Source organism: Fonsecaea nubica, assembly GCF_001646965.1.
Source record: "Fonsecaea nubica strain CBS 269.64 chromosome Unknown Scaff10, whole genome shotgun sequence".
NCBI lineage: Eukaryota > Fungi > Ascomycota > Eurotiomycetes > Chaetothyriales > Herpotrichiellaceae > Fonsecaea > Fonsecaea nubica.
In genome coordinates, this window is record NW_019173683.1 from 197593 (window position 1) to 212984 (window position 15392).

Consider the following 15392-nt stretch of genomic DNA (forward strand, 5'->3'; position numbering starts at 1 on the left):
TCAGTAGTAGTAATGATGTATACCCTATTTAATCTTGATGCATCGCTAGAGCTGGGGGACCACACCTTCCAATTTCATTGTGTCGAATATTTTGCACAAGTCTTTTCTCGTGTCGAAGCGGGTTGTCCAACCAAGCTCCCGTGTGGCTTTGTCCATACTGACCGAAGAGCCCCAGGTGGCGTATCTCATGATCCATCCGAAAAAGGACCACGTCGCGAACTTCTCGCAAGCGTCCTTGTCCCCCCCGTGCTTCGCCACCAAATCCTCCCACACACCACGCTTCAGCTTCGATTCGATATCGGCCTCAATGTCGAATCCGGCTCTGGTCGTCACCGGAACCCCAAAGTACTGACCCATACTTTCCCAAATCTCCCTGAACGTGAGTCCCTTGGGATCCGCATCGACAATGTTGTACGATTGGTTTTGGGCGTTTGGATGGAGGGCAAGATGAGTTGTGAAGGCAGCGATGTTCGCCGCCGAGGAGAAGTCCTGTCGCTTCTCGTAGCATCCTTCGCCCTCGGTTGGCACAGAAAATACCGCCGGCTCGCCGAGATACTTTTGCATGGTAAAGTACAGGGCGGCCGTGCACGTAAATGACTGTCCGCTACCTGCTGGAAAATTCAGCCCTTCGACACCCTGATTTCATGGCAATTCCCCTGGAACAAAGGTTCTTGAGCCATGTGGAAAAAAGAAACCCACCAAAGCTGAACCCACTGATCAAGAATGGACGCGTCGTCGACCAGGTCCACTTCCTGTGTTTCTGCAGCTCAAACATAAAGTCTTCTTGGGGGTAGTAAAAGTTGGGCGGGCCCTCGAGCCCGAGTCGGCCGAGGTCTTCGGTGACGGGCTCCTTGGGCGGTGCTTTAAAGTGAAAGCCGTAATATTTGGCCCCGTTTTGGAGCACGACACGTTGGAGTGAGTCTTTGTTGATGTCATCTACCGCGGTCAGGATATTGATGAAAAACTTGACATTGTATTCGTATTGCTTCTCGAATGCGTCATGGTGGATGTATGCCATGTGAAAGAAATGTGTCACTTTGGTGGCACCCATGTCCCGGAGTGCCTGTGAGATCGAGGCCACGTCCGAGTTGAGGTCTGCCTGGCCAAATACCACCCGGGGGTCCTTTGGGAGCCGGAATGGTTGTCGGCGCGAAGTTGCAATGATTTTGGTCCAGTGAGGCTCCGAGGCAAGCTGCTGGATCAGATAGTCGCCGGTGACGCCGTTCGCCCCGGTCACAAGGGCGACCAGTTCTCCAGACGGTGCCATGTCGGTCTCTTTTGCGTGGTCCCAAAGCTCCCAGCCCTACGTTGCCGTCTTTCGATTTGCGTCAGGGGAGACTTGGTCAATGTCTTATACGCTGGCAGCGGGGACTGATGGTGGCAGTCCAAAAACAAAGCCGTTTGGGCGCTTACCAAAGCCTCTCCTCTCCTCGGCTTGCTCGAGGGGGATCGAAGTTGAAGGGTTGAGCTTGCCTCGGATAGTTCCAAAAGCGGGTCAACCCCACTGAGTCGACGATCAGCTAACTGAAGAAGGGTTGTATTAGTCCCAAAAGGTTCTGGTCTTTTGCTGCTTTGTTCTCGGTAGCTCTATGCACTGGAGGAAACATGGTCATGTAACACCACCACCAAACACCATGTGCTTTCGAGACAGCTTACGACTACAGCAAGATTTTCGACGTCGATCTGTTGGTGTTGCCATGGCCACGTATGACGTTGACTTATTCTGCGAATTGGCGTGTAGGCCCGCCGGGCCAGATCAGCGTTGCTGACAAGTCTCTGATGCAGCCTTGCCAACAAAATCCTGCGCCGAACGTATATAAACAACAACGTCCTCTTTCTGTTGGGTGTGTTTGGGTCTTCAAAATCCTCAATAACGCGGCTGGAACTCCTAACATCGCTCCATGTCTAGGTGGTGGGCATTAATGAGGAGGATGTTGTCTAACGAGAAGTCTCTATGCCGCCAATGTTTGTCTCCAAATACAGAAATTGAGTCTCATGGTGCCATAAGTTTCGCCTGAAGAAACTGAAGCAGGATATCCCAGCCCCGACGTGTTACCTCGACAACATGGCCATTGAATGTCATGAAACCATGGCAGGCACCCGGTACGAATTTCAGAATAGCTTCATTTCCTGCCAACTGCCACCGCGACGCCATCAAGATGCTATCATCTACCAAGCCATCCTCGGTGCCAACCAAAAACAACGCCGGAACCAAGTCGCTGAGCTTGTTGTACGCCGGTGAGATGGTGGCGGCTTTTCTCTGGTCAGGTGTGCGACCAGGCAGGTATGCGTCGAGAAATTGCTCGGCGTCCTCGTAGTTCAAAACGGGAGTCTCTGATCGCTCTGACCCCCGTAGAGAGGGTAGAGCTGAAAGATCAAAGTTACCGTAGCTGAGAACGACCCCTCTGATACGAGATAGCAGTCCTCGTTGTTGCAAATGAAGGACAACAAGAGCAGAAAGCGTAGCACCGGCAGACTGGTCTCACTCGTCAATGTCTGTCTCCTATGACTCTGGACGCCAATGTTTTCCACACAGACTCACCTCGCCGCCGATGAAATTCAAGTCACAGTCCCACTGTGAACTGTCAGCTTTGTCAACTGGTGAGAGAAGAACAGAGATTCTCCCTGACCTTTTCTTGTGCGTGCTGTTCAAGCCAGTCGGCGACGGTGCAGCAATCTTCCAATGCAGCTGGATAAGGGTTTTCTGGTGCAAGGCGGTATTCAACCGAGACCACAACCAACCGAGCAGACCGAGAAATCTCAGCCAGGAGAAGATCTTGACTGTGCCGTTCGCATCAGTCACAAAGACCCCGGGTAGTTGCCCAGTGATGAAACTACTAACCTATCCGCAGAGCCGAGGACATAGCCACCACCATGGATGTGATAAAAGACTCCAATTGGTTTTGCGCCAGGGGGTTGAAGCAGACGACATTTTATGGCTGGCCCATGATTCGAATCAATACTGATCTCCTCTGCTTCTCCCAAGAGCAGAGGTCGAGGGAAGGGTGTTGCCCCCTGGGCTCGACGCTGGCGGTATTCCGGGGCTCCACACTAGTTCTTCGGTCAGAATCATTGCGGAAGGGAGGCGTTGTATATCCCAGCCGAGATCGGGTTTTCCATACCTTCCACCACTTTGTATCCCTCAGTCCCAGCTCAATCAGCTGGCTATTGAGCTGTCTCGTAGCCGTAGTGGTCGCTCCCTTGTGGAAGGCAGCTAGGTCAAGTGAGAGATCAGACCTCAACGACTTATCGTCATTGGACAAGAACTCGCCCATTTTTTGCTACAGTTTCGTAGTGGTGGCCCAATCAAGGATAAATTTCCTAGTCAGAAACACATTGAACTGACACAAAATACGGTAGTCTGATCAGATACCAAATAGAAATCTGATCGTAAGCTGACACAGCGATATCGACACGACTTGAGAAGTATCCCACCCTTTGCACCGGTGACAAAGAGGCTCTCCCCAATTGTTCATCAAGTTTACTCGAGCCTCACCGGCACTATGACACGGGCTACCATTAGTCAGTGGTGACCTGATCTCTTTGGTAATCATAGTGTAGGCATCAACCCCCCCTTTGAGTGGTCTTAGATGAGTCTCAGCTGGATCCCGGTCATCTAGAGAAACATGGCATTGGTGGTGTTCCGCCCCGGACTCCGCTCATGTCAGGAGATTCTCCCAAAGAACTTTGTGTGCCGCGGCAATTTATCCTGAGCCAAGGACGGCTGTTTCGAGGCCATGTACTTGCCGTGGCAACTGGCTCTGGTTTGCGTGATTGGTGCTTTTCTACATCTTCCTCAAGAGCTCCAAGCATTGGCCTTCACTATATTTGCTTGTAGACAGAATGTAGCGCAGAATGATAGCTCTCCGGTCTCGCTTCCAATTACTGTTTGTTGTCTTCAGTTCCTCGAAAGCACCTCAAGATGTCTCCAGGAAAGGAGGGTGAAGGCTTTCCCGCCCAGAATATATCGTCAGACTCCAAGTACGACTCTCACGGCTGGCTTGTTGAAAATGAAAAAGGTTATAGAATCATTGAGGATCACTTCGGAGCTCATCGCAAACTACGAGTCATTCACATCGGTGCGGGTGCGTCGGGGATTTGCTTCTCGAAATTTGCCGGGCAAGAACATGAGAACATCGACCTACAGATCTACGAGAAAAATGACGATATTGGCGGGACCTGGCTCGAAAATAGGCAAGTGTTGGTTCCCTTGAGAACGGAAGTGGTTGGACTCATCGTTCATTCAGATATCCAGGGTGTGCTTGCGACATTCCCTCCGTTTGTTATCAATTTACCTGGGATCGGAACCCCGAGTGGTCTCAATACTACTCTGAATCACCAGAGATCTGGAAATACTTCAAAAGCGTTGTGGAGAGACACGGCCTCATGAAATACATTAAACTTCGACATAAAGTGGTTGCAGCAAAATGGCATCAGGAAGACGGACTTTGGCACGTTCGAGTTCAAGACGAAGAGCATGGAACTGAATTCAACGACACGTGCCATGTCCTAGTCAACGGCGGTGGTATCTTGAAGTATGTCCCTTCTACGAGTCCTGCGGCATCTGCTGATGGTTAATTAGTAATTGGAAGTGGCCAGATATTGCTGGCCTTCATTCATTTCAAGGGGTCCTCCAACACAGTGCACACTTTACCGAAGGACTCGACCTCAAGGGTAAGAAAGTCGCGGTGATTGGAACTGGCAGCAGCGGGATCCAAATTGTCGCGAAGATTGCTCAGGAAGTGGAACACCTCTATACCTGGATCCGGTCGCCTACCTGGATTACAGCTGGCTTCGCTCAGAAATTCGCCTCCGAGGGTGGTGGAAACTTTGAATGTACGAGCCCGCCCCCTTCTACGACTGGTTCGATGCTGACCATTTCAGACACGCCTGAACAAAAGCAGCTCTTTAAAGACAACCCGAAGCTCTACTTGAAGTATTCAAAAATGATCGAGTCAGAGTTAAATCAAAGATTCAAGTTCATTTTAAAGAACACCCCAGAGTCCAAAGCGGCTAGGGAAGTGAGTTTTTGTGTTATCGCCCATTCAGCTTGTTACTAAAAAGGACTCAGTACGCAATCTCTGAAATGAAACAGAAGCTGGCACATGATGAGGCCTTGATCGAGGCGATTATCCCGAAAAACTTTGATGTGGGATGTCGAAGACCAACTGTACGTGCCTGTATACTTCGGAAATCTCGACTCAGTCTTGTTAATTGGCGACTTACAGCCAGGAAATGGGTTTCTGGAAGCTTTGAATCAGGAGAATGTGACTGTATTCACCCATTTCATGAAGGCCATCACTCCAACAGGGTTCATCGACAACAGTGGCCACGAACATCAAGTTGATGTTATTATTTGTGCAACGGGGTATGCCGTCGTTCCAAATGTGTTTAATTTGTTTACTAACATGCTGGACACAAAAGATTCAATACCACATGGATCCCACGCTTCCCCGTCGAGGCAAATGGTGACACTCTGGCAAAGCTATGGCGTGATGAAGCTACGTCGTATATTTCGGTAGCTCCTCCTAACAGTATAGTTCTACTCTCTCTCTCTCTCTCGAGTCACTCGTTGTGCTGACACTCAGAGCAGTCCCGAACTACTATATGATGGGCGGACCATACGGGCCCCTCGGCCACGGTTCGTTCCTACCAATCTTGGAGTCACTGGCACGATACATCCTCCAGATCATCGACAAGATGCAGACCGACCGCATCAAATCGCTGACTCCCAAGCCTGAAGTCATTTCTCAATTCAAGGAACATGCAGACCTCTACCTGCAACGAACTGCATGGGTTTCTGGGTGTAGCAGTTGGTTTAAACAAGGACGTGTAGACGGCCCGCTACCGATGTTTCCGGGGAGTCGTCTCACATACCTGAAGCTGCTTGAGAGACCGAGGTTTGAGGACTACAATATTGAATATTGTAACAAGTTGAACATGTTTGAGTTCCTGGGTGACGGTTTCGAAGTTCGAGAGTTCGACGGCAGGGATCTATCCTACTATCTTGGTCTCGTCGACGAGAAGGATGTGCAAATTGACCTGGAGGCCGACTTGTCCACCGATCTGGCTGCGCTGATTCCTCAGGCATCAAAAGCGTGAGATACGTTGAAGGGCGTGACAGGTGACGGAAGTTTCAACACGAGATATAGATAGAGCGAACCCGTTCATTTCCCATGCGAGCATGAAATTGCGTATATCTAGATATCTAGAATATTATATCAGCGGGACTAGGGTAACGCAAAGCAAAGCAAGTAGTAATCCCCAGTGTAGGTAACAACTTTTGTCAATCCGCCACATATCACCCAGGGATGGGACAGAGTGCATTCCCCCTTTGGACAGAAAGAATGATCGACCCAGATAGTCGAATCAGTAGATGCTGCTTTCACAGAATTCCACATCCTGATTGATCAGCTCGATTAGTAGCCCCCTTGACAAAAGCGGCGGTGTGGTATAAAATCCAGCAAAAGCCGCCGACAGGGATGGAAATGCCGGTGCCTTGTGCCTCAAGCATCAATTTCACCACCCGGACGCGACGGTCATCGGTGGTCGACCAGCTGGAGCACTGGGGTTGCACACAGGGCAGCATCACTTTTAACCCGAGCGTGGAGTCTTTGGCATGAGCCACCCGCTGAAGTCTGTTACGTTTGGTGGCGTTGTGCCCAGTCATCTGGAACCTTTGACGACTGTGATATATCTCTGGACGGTCTGAAGGCCCTTTGCTGTTCATCCGCGAGGCGAAGGCTACTCTCCTGGGGAATTCTTGGTCAAGTATGTCTCGGATTGTGACCTCAGAAACAGAAGAAGTTAATCCAAAACAGCTCGAAACTTACCGACTCAGAGGTCAAAAAGATTTTAGAAAACAAATTGCCTTGCAGCGTAGGGGTTAATGAGATTAGGATACTAATACCTATTTCAGGATTGTGCACATAACTCAATCGTGTGAATCCCTCCGATAGCTGGGCACGCGCCTGCGTGTAGACTACGCCTCAAGGCCAAACCTCGATTCCATCTTCCACGAGCTTGCCCGACCACATTCGGAAGTCTTCCTCACATGACTGCGCAGCCGCCCCTCTTTCTACGGCCCTCTCTCTTGCCCTCGTCCCGAGACCTTATGTTGTGTATCTTCCTGCCATCCAACGTACCATTCCCCTGGTTCTCCCTCGTCCGTCGGGTCTTTTCATATTGCCACAAGATTTGCTCCTGATCTTTGTGGTTCAGCATGGAGAACTTGGCCGTTGCCATGATTTCGTCGCGCGAGTGGTGGCCGGTTTCGATCATGCGCTCCACATCGTCGCGAGTCTCGTTGTAGGTCCGAGCGGCGGTTTGCTTCTGCCGGGCCGCGGCCTGGGACGCCGCCGCGTAGCCGGTGTATGTGCTTGAGCTGAAAGGGGCGTTGGCGTCCGCGTACGGCGCCCTGGTTTGCGTAGGCGAGATGCGGCGCGGAGGATTGCTGGGTTTGCGGCGCTTCGTGATGCCTGCGCCTGAGACGAGAGTCGGGGATCGGTCGTTGCGGCGCCGGGTTGGGGACGTGTTCATTAAGCCCGGGACCAGGCTCATCGGAATTTCCGACACGTCTTGCACAGTCCCGCGGAGGCGCACTTTGGTCGGAGAGTAGCCGACGCCGCTCTTGCGCTCCGTCGCCGACGGCATGGCGATATCATTCAGGTCCTGGGCGATGTTTCCCAGCCGGCCGAGCATCGTGGGCGCGTCGCTCGAATATCTGTTTCGCGAAATCCTCTGCCGCTTGGTGATTTTGGTCGGGCTGATGCTGGATGACATACGCTTCTGCGAGAGGCCCGGATAGTTGGTGTACTCTGCGAATTCGGAAAAGTCGTAGCCGTCACCGACGGATGACGGGCTTCGACGGACCATTGCGCGACGGGAGACTGCCTGTGGCGGCAGCGCCACAGGGCGCATTAGCTGCTGGACGCTTCGCGCCAGAGGGTGGATGTGGTCCTCGGGATGAGGGGGGATGCCTCGAGCGAGGCGCTGTGCACAATCTGGACAGTTCCACGGGATGGGATATCTGATGGCGTTGACGAGCCCTTTGTCGCATGCTGATGTGGGCAGCGCGCAGCCACCGTCTCGCCTGGTGAAGCTGCCGTTGTGGCCACACTGAAAGACAGCCAGGTCCCAGATACACATTTTTGCGATAACCGATTTTTGTAAGGAGGATTCTCTTTTTCTTTGCCTTCTCGATGATTTTATCTCAGATGGGTTTGCGAAAAGGTATTGCTCGTGAAAAACCTGTGTTAAGGGAAAAAGAGTAGATCAGGACGTAATTTGAAGTAAAGAATGAAAGGGACGGCCACAACAAAGCCATCCTTTGTTCGAGGGTCCGCATGCGGACGGTCGAGTCTTTGGGGTCATGGTATCTCGGACGGATGCGAGGAGATTGCCACGTTGATTGAGACATAGAGCTTGCATTGCCATGGTTCTCTGACAAGTTTCATTCTTACCTTTCCATGTTGTAGGGTGTAGAGACGTTGTAAGCTTTCTGTTGTTGATAGACTGGAGAGTGGTGTCATCGGTGCATAACCAGTCATAGAACAGGGACAAGGGATTGCTGGCATCCATGCGGAATAATGCACATGACCAGCGGGTGTCTAATGCTCTGTAGCATTTAATGCAGACGTCGTCGGAGCATTCGGGTGATTGGGTGGGTGTGGATGCTGACGAGGCAGCGAGGCTGAAGTGCGGCGCCAAGACATCCCGTGGTTGCCCCTCGAAACAGTTTGTAGCTTTCCGCTTTGGGCCGTGGCTTGTCCCTCTGTTATCGACGCCGTGGCTAAAACAACCCCGGCGCCATTTGTCTGTCCCTCTTCCACATGACGAAACACCTTCGTCTGTGCGCTGTATGATTGCATCTTTACCTTGTTTTACTTGTCACTGCGCATGGATTCATCTTTGATCTGACCGCCCTCGTCGACTTCACCTCGAGTAAACAAACCCCCGCCGCTCCACGAACAATGGACGACCGTTCGTCCTTTACACAAATCCCACCCGGCTACCCCGATGGGCCTCCCTCATATGTCAACGGCCCAGGAGAGGAGGATACTATGAGTATGCCCGTACTCAACAACTCGCTAAGACTGCTCCCGCAGGGTCAAGATGAGTACAGACCGTATGTGACAAGCTCCGTTTCTTCTACCCTACCCAATGGACCGCCCTCCCCAAGGCGCAAGCCGGTGCCTGATCCCAAGGTACTGCGCGTTGCATGGGAAGACTCTCCCACAGAGTCCACCGTCCCAGGCGCCAGGATGCAGTCACCGGTGTCTTCACTGATTGCGGAAGCCGAAGAAAGTCTTCGGCGCAGTCGTCAAGCGACCACCTTTATTGGTCGGGCGCCGACCCTCAAGGCCACTGTGACCTTCAAGAAGAGCTCTCAAGCTGACAGAAGTCCCTCATATAGAACCTCTCCCTCCTTTCGAGGCTCCCCAGAACGATATCGACCTACAGCGTCGAGCGCATACAGCTCAAGACCGGGTTCTAGCCTAGGACGGGCCCCCTCCATACCCCCGCCGACGGCCAACCCTCGTTCACCCATCAGACCTTCTACTCCTTCTCGAGTGTCTACCGACTGGGGAAGACCAGCTGCGTCCACCGTTTCTTATGAACCGGCCGACCTTAATGGTAGCCCACGCCCAGGCACACCGTCCTCCCAGTATGGCGGAAGTCCACGGAGGCCACTACCTCCTGCACCACTTTTCTCGGCCAAGGGCGCTGTAGCAGAAACAACGATACCGATCCCAGATTCAGACTTGGAGAATGACGTGTTTGTGAACGGTCACCCTCTCGTCCCTGACAACGATCCCCGGGCGAGTCTGAAATCCGCCCATTCGTACATGACTGACTCGACCTTCACGGAAGAGGACGATATACAGAGCGAGAAATTGGACCACTACGGCCCTGCTCCAGAAGGAAGACAAGATCGACGAGGACTGAGGTCTGCACAGATGACAAAGAAGGAAGTGCGACTCATCAACGGAGAGCTGATCCTCGAGTGCAAGATCCCGACAATCCTACACAGCTTTCTGCCTAGGAGAGATGAACGAGAATTCACACACATGCGATATACAGCTGTGACCTGCGATCCAGACGATTTTGTTGTGAAAGGTTACAAATTACGCCAGAACATCGGAACTACACTTAGAGAAACGGAGCTCTTCATCTGCGTTACCATGTACAACGAAGGCGAGATCGAGTTTACGAGGACAATGCACGGCATCATGAGAAACATCAGCCATTTCTGCTCGAGGACAAAGTCCCGGACATGGGGCAAAGATGGTTGGCAGAAAATTGTCGTCTGCATCATCGCAGACGGGAGACAAAAGGTCCACCCTCGCACCCTAAACGCTCTGGCCGCCATGGGAGTCTACCAGGATGGTATAGCCAAGAATGTCGTCAACCAGAAAGAAGTCACCGCCCATGTATATGAATACACGACTCAGGTGTCGCTGGATGAGACTCTGAAGTTCAAAGGAGCGGAGAAAGGCATCGTTCCGTGCCAAATGATCTTCTGTCTAAAGGAGAAGAACAAGAAAAAGCTCAATTCTCACCGTTGGTTTTTCAATGCTTTCGGACGCGCCCTGACACCTAACGTTTGCATCCTGCTTGATGTGGGCACTAAACCGGACTCGAAAGCACTCTATCATCTCTGGAAAGCATTCGATCAAGATTCCAATGTCGCTGGAGCAGCAGGTGAGATCAAGGCTGACAAGGGCAAGGGGTGGATAGGCTTGCTGAACCCGCTGGTCGCCTCACAAAACTTTGAGTACAAGATGAGTAACATCCTCGATAAGCCACTCGAGTCGGTGTTTGGCTACATCACCGTGCTACCTGGTGCTCTATCGGCTTATCGATACTACGCCCTTCAAAATGATCCAAGTGGACATGGTCCCCTCAGCCAGTACTTTAAGGGAGAAACGCTACATGGTCGAGATGCCGATGTCTTCACCGCCAACATGTATCTTGCTGAGGACCGAATCCTCTGCTGGGAGCTTGTTGCGAAACGTGGCGAACAGTGGGTGTTGAAGTTTGTGAAGAGTGCATACGGAGAGACTGATGTGCCTGGTGAGTACCAAAAGAAACAGTTGAGATTCAGTGCTGACCAGAGACAGACGCTGTTCCCGAGTTCATCTCTCAACGACGACGCTGGCTCAATGGCGCTTTCTTCGCGGCCGTATACTCGTTGGTCCATTTCAAACAGATCTGGCACACCGACCACACCTTGACTCGGAAGATCTTGCTCCATGTCGAATTCATTTATCAGTTCGTCTCGCTGCTATTTACCTTCTTCTCCCTGGCCAACTTCTACCTCACCTTCTACTTTATTGCCGGTTCACTGTCGGATCCCAAGATCGATCCTTTCGGCCACAACATTGGAAAATACATCTTCATCATCCTCCGCTATACTACCGTGTTGTTGATCTGTCTACAATTCATCCTCAGCATGGGTAATCGACCGCAGGGCGCGAAGAAGTTGTTCACCGGTACTATGATCACATACTCGATAATTATGGCATACACCACCTTTGCATCTCTCTACATTGTGGTCAAGCAGCTCACGACACACGCATTGGAGAACACGGACCCGAAAAATCCGTACAAGCTGGGGAACAATATCTTCACCAACCTCATTGTCAGCACAGTCAGCACTATCGGCCTCTACTTCCTCATGTCATTTCTGTACCTGGATCCATGGCATATGTTCACCAGCTCGGCACAATACTTTGCTTTGCTGCCGTCTTACATTTGTACTCTGCAAGTATATGCATTCTGCAACACGCACGACGTCACTTGGGGTACCAAAGGCGACAATGTCATGCACACCGATCTTGGAGCGGCCAAAGCGGTCGGATCTGGTGGGAACACGGTCGAAGTGGAAATGCCCTCTGAACAGCTTGATATCGATTCCGGATACGACGTCGCGCTTCGCAATCTCCGCGACAGAGTCGAAGTACCCAAACCTCCCGTCAGCGAGTCTCAATTGCAGGAAGATTACTACAAGTCCGTCCGTACGTACATGGTCGCAGTCTGGATCGTGTGCAACGCCATTCTCGCCATGGCTGTCTCCGAAGCTTACCCCGTGGGCAGCCACATCAGCAACAATGTGTACCTCAAAATCCTTTTGTGGTCTGTGGCTGCTCTGGCACTGTTCCGTGCCATTGGCTCGTCCGCATTTGGCGTCATCAACATCATCTCGGCCATCGCGGAAGGAAGACTACAAGCCAAGTTTGAGAAGATCTTTGGTGGCGGGGACGAGAATGGCCGACACAGGAAGGGGTTGGGTAGTGGGATCAGTGAGAGCGGAAAGACGGGACTGAGCGGCGGAAGCAAGGGCAGTGCCTCGGGCATCAGTTTGAGCGACGTGACGAGCAAGATTTCCGAGAAGTTCAGTTGGATCGGGAGGAGGTAATGCGGATGGAAGAGACGTGTATTGACGGGTTTTTTCTGGGACGAGAAGAAATGACTTTTTTTGAATGCATTGGAAAAGGAAAAAAAGGAGTTTTGGGCGCAGGCGCCGTTTCGGTCATGGTTGAAATGTACTACGACGACCTTCGAAGAGGGACTTTTGTATGATTTTGTCCGTCTGTGTGACTGTGTGTTTCTAGACGATTTCGGGATGGGATTTCCAAGGGGGAGTCATGGATCGGATCCCTCTATGGCACGCTGCGAAATGCTCAAAGGGACAAACAAGCAAGCAAGAAAGTCTTGGGCCCCTTCTTTTTCCTCTTTCTCTTTTGTCTTCCTCCGCCCACTGCGAAGAAAAGAAAAATTGATCGAGAGACGGCGGATGGCAGGGTACGAGTGAATCAGATGGGGGGGAAAAACACTTCATGTCAACAAAACCTTACCTTTTTTCCTCTTTTCTATTTTCAACTAATTTGCCCAGGTAGAAAGCACAAGCACAGTCCAGATCAGGCCAGGCACATGAGATGAGATACATAGGGCAGGGCACATATCCAACCGTAAAGGCGGTATATGTAACTATCTGTCGACTCCATGTGGCCCTGGTCCCATTCATTCATTGAGCATTGATGGGCTGAACTTTGACTTACCTTTTCCCCACCAACCAACCAATCCTATCCCTAAAAACACCAGATAATACGATTCCTATAGCAAAAGGGGCCTCCTCACCTCACTACACCACCACCGACAAAAGGGAAGAAGATAAAGTCGATCCGACCGCCTTTATAAAAACAAGGGGGAGGGGACAGACTTGCCTTTCTTTGCCTTGCCTTACCTTGCCATGTCATTGAAAACATCAGATCACCGCCATTTCTTTTCTTTTCTGTTTTTTTCTTCTTGTTTCGCCCCCTCGTAACAATAGAGACCGTCTCGCCGCCTGGGAGAGACTTGTCTGTTTTTGCTGCAGGGAGCAATTTTGGGGTAGTTTTCGTTTTTTGGGGGGGGAGATGTCTTGAGGGCATCGAGGTTTTCTTTTTTTCTTTTTTTTTTTTTTTCTTCTTCGTAGTCGAACTTGAACAGAAAACAGGAATTGGGAGTTTGGGGGATAGGGCATGGAGGAAGGGGGTTCGACTTACCTTGCACTTGCCTGGTGTCAGCACTGAATCTTGGAAAGCCGAGAAGAACGCACCTGCGCACACCTCATGGCCCGAGTCTTGGGTCGTGGAGAAGCATCGTCAGAGTCCCTTTCAATCTAGGAAGATGGGATGCTTGGGTCCCCCATGAACTGCAGGTACGCCATGCATGGCCGGGGTCGGCAGTGGTGCTCGTCCTCTATGCGACACCGGCAACGAAACCACAGAACTGCTCGCTGAAACAGGAGTCGCAGCAGGAGCAGTCACACGGATCAGAGGAGTACCAACAGGGGCAGGAAGGTGCGGGTAGAATTCTTCGACGTGGCGAACATATCCTAGAACCGCACCTGTGCTGGCTGATTCCTTTTGGTACCATACAACTCTGGTGCCTGGATTTGCGGCAGGGGGGTGGTCGGGACGGAGAACCGAAGCGGGTGCTACATGACGCGCACGATGCACACTTGGTTGCTGTGTAGGTGCACTTCGAGGAACAGCCAGATGGAGAGGGGAGCTAGAAGTCGGGGGTGGCGTATGAAGCCGTCTTAATTCACGCCCCCTCAGAAGCTTCTCGCGAAGCCCCTCCCGGTATTGTCGATGCTCTTCTCGCTTGCGCGCGAGTTTCTCTTGGTAGTCTGCAGCTGGGGTCTTGGAAGCAGCCTTTCGCTGACGTCTTACACCCGCTTCAAACCATTCTGGGCTGTGTCTGTATCTCCCCGACCGCTTGGAAGAGCTTCGGGTTGCACTGGAGGAAGATGAAACTGCGGATTCGGTGAATGATCTAGACCCCAGCGTCGAAGACTCAGAGAGAGTTGTGTTGTCATCGTTATCGTTAGTTTGGGAGAGAATATCCTCTGGCATGAAATCAACCACAGGAAATTGACTAAAGTCAAGCTCTGAAAAGTCATGCTGCCATGGCTGAGACGTTCCAAGTTTGCCAGGATCCTCCAGGAATGGATCTTCGGGTTCTTGGTCTGGCACAGTCGACAACGCATCGGCTCGAGGATGCTGTGGAGCGGAGGTTGAAGTAGGTTCGGTTATCAGATCGGAGTATCCATAGAAATCAGCCAGATTGCTCAGGGAGCGCGGCGTCAACAGAACCTCCTCGGGAGCTGGAGGGTAGTGCACATTGTCGAGCACACTGGGAAGTAAAGGAGATCCCGTGTCTATTTCTGTGGGAAAGGACGCCCAGAAGTCAGGGTCAAATGTGTCGAGACTGGCCAGCTCTGGAGCAGGTTGCAACACGCTGTTTTCTGGGGCGAAGTCATTGGTAGCTAGATCTAGATCCAGGAAGTCATAGTTGTCGGCATTAATGGCATTCTCGTAGCTGGAGAGTTGCTCCTCAGCAGGCGCAACATCTCCGGCCACAAAAGAACCGGATAGAATATCGTCATCAAAGTAGTCCTCCAACTCAGATGTAGCATCAGGGAAGTCAACGTCAAAGTTCAGGATTGCAGCATCAGGGAGGGGAAGGTCCAAGGCCTGGAATGCAAGGTCAGCTTGATCGGGATCTGTCTCAGCTGCAGCATCATCGTGGCTGGTGTCGACCTGAGCTGGTGAGACGGATTGAGTTGCATCGGGAACTATTGGATCGTAAAGAAGTTCGTTTGTGAGACGGATCGTAGGCAAGAACGGGTCAAGAGGATTGACGGTCAGATGCAGACGATTCTGCTCGAAGAGTTCATCAAGTGAGCTGGAATTGGATATTTCAGACACATTGTCAGATTCGAGGAAGGTCCAGCCTTCGGCTGTTGGAGAGGGGTTTGACCCTTCAGGTTGGGACGCCATTGTTGAAAGGGATGATCGCTGAATTTGCTTGGTTGTGGATGTGGTTTTTGATTGCGAGCA

The 15392-nt window shown here is 51.6% G+C and overlaps 6 protein-coding genes across 6 annotated transcripts; 2 read left to right on the forward strand and 4 right to left on the reverse strand.

The window, feature by feature from the left end:
• Window positions 1-45: 45 nt before the first annotated feature.
• Window positions 46-1267, reverse strand: AYO20_02356 (hypothetical protein; the record flags this gene model as incomplete). The annotated part of the gene is made up of 2 exons (XM_022640660.1): window positions 46-608; window positions 700-1267. 2 exons carry the CDS (start codon window positions 1265-1267, stop codon window positions 46-48), a joined length of 1131 nt encoding a protein of 376 aa, XP_022503309.1.
• Window positions 1268-1993: 726 nt separating this feature from the next.
• Window positions 1994-3275, reverse strand: AYO20_02357 (hypothetical protein; the record flags this gene model as incomplete). The annotated part of the gene is made up of 5 exons (XM_022640661.1): window positions 1994-2476; window positions 2543-2575; window positions 2631-2781; window positions 2843-3051; window positions 3123-3275. The coding sequence occupies 5 exons, from the start codon at window positions 3273-3275 to the stop codon at window positions 1994-1996; spliced, it is 1029 nt and encodes a 342-aa protein (XP_022503310.1).
• Window positions 3276-3922: 647 nt separating this feature from the next.
• Window positions 3923-6102, forward strand: AYO20_02358 (hypothetical protein; the record flags this gene model as incomplete). Its single annotated transcript, XM_022640662.1, has 7 exons — window positions 3923-4256; window positions 4343-4535; window positions 4583-5021; window positions 5072-5170; window positions 5229-5368; window positions 5425-5534; window positions 5594-6102. 7 exons carry the CDS (start codon window positions 3923-3925, stop codon window positions 6100-6102), a joined length of 1824 nt encoding a protein of 607 aa, XP_022503311.1.
• Window positions 6103-7050: 948 nt separating this feature from the next.
• On the reverse strand, window positions 7051-8148 carry AYO20_02359 (hypothetical protein; the record flags this gene model as incomplete). Its single annotated transcript, XM_022640663.1, has 1 exon — window positions 7051-8148. One exon carries the CDS (start codon window positions 8146-8148, stop codon window positions 7051-7053), a length of 1098 nt encoding a protein of 365 aa, XP_022503312.1.
• An 824-nt stretch (window positions 8149-8972) lies between these two features.
• AYO20_02360 (chitin synthase 1) lies at window positions 8973-12421 on the forward strand (the record flags this gene model as incomplete). Its single annotated transcript, XM_022640664.1, has 2 exons — window positions 8973-11076; window positions 11124-12421. 2 exons carry the CDS (start codon window positions 8973-8975, stop codon window positions 12419-12421), a joined length of 3402 nt encoding a protein of 1133 aa, XP_022503313.1.
• A 1240-nt stretch (window positions 12422-13661) lies between these two features.
• Window positions 13662-15332, reverse strand: AYO20_02361 (hypothetical protein; the record flags this gene model as incomplete). The annotated part of the gene is made up of 1 exon (XM_022640665.1): window positions 13662-15332. One exon carries the CDS (start codon window positions 15330-15332, stop codon window positions 13662-13664), a length of 1671 nt encoding a protein of 556 aa, XP_022503314.1.
• Window positions 15333-15392: the final 60 nt, after the last annotated feature.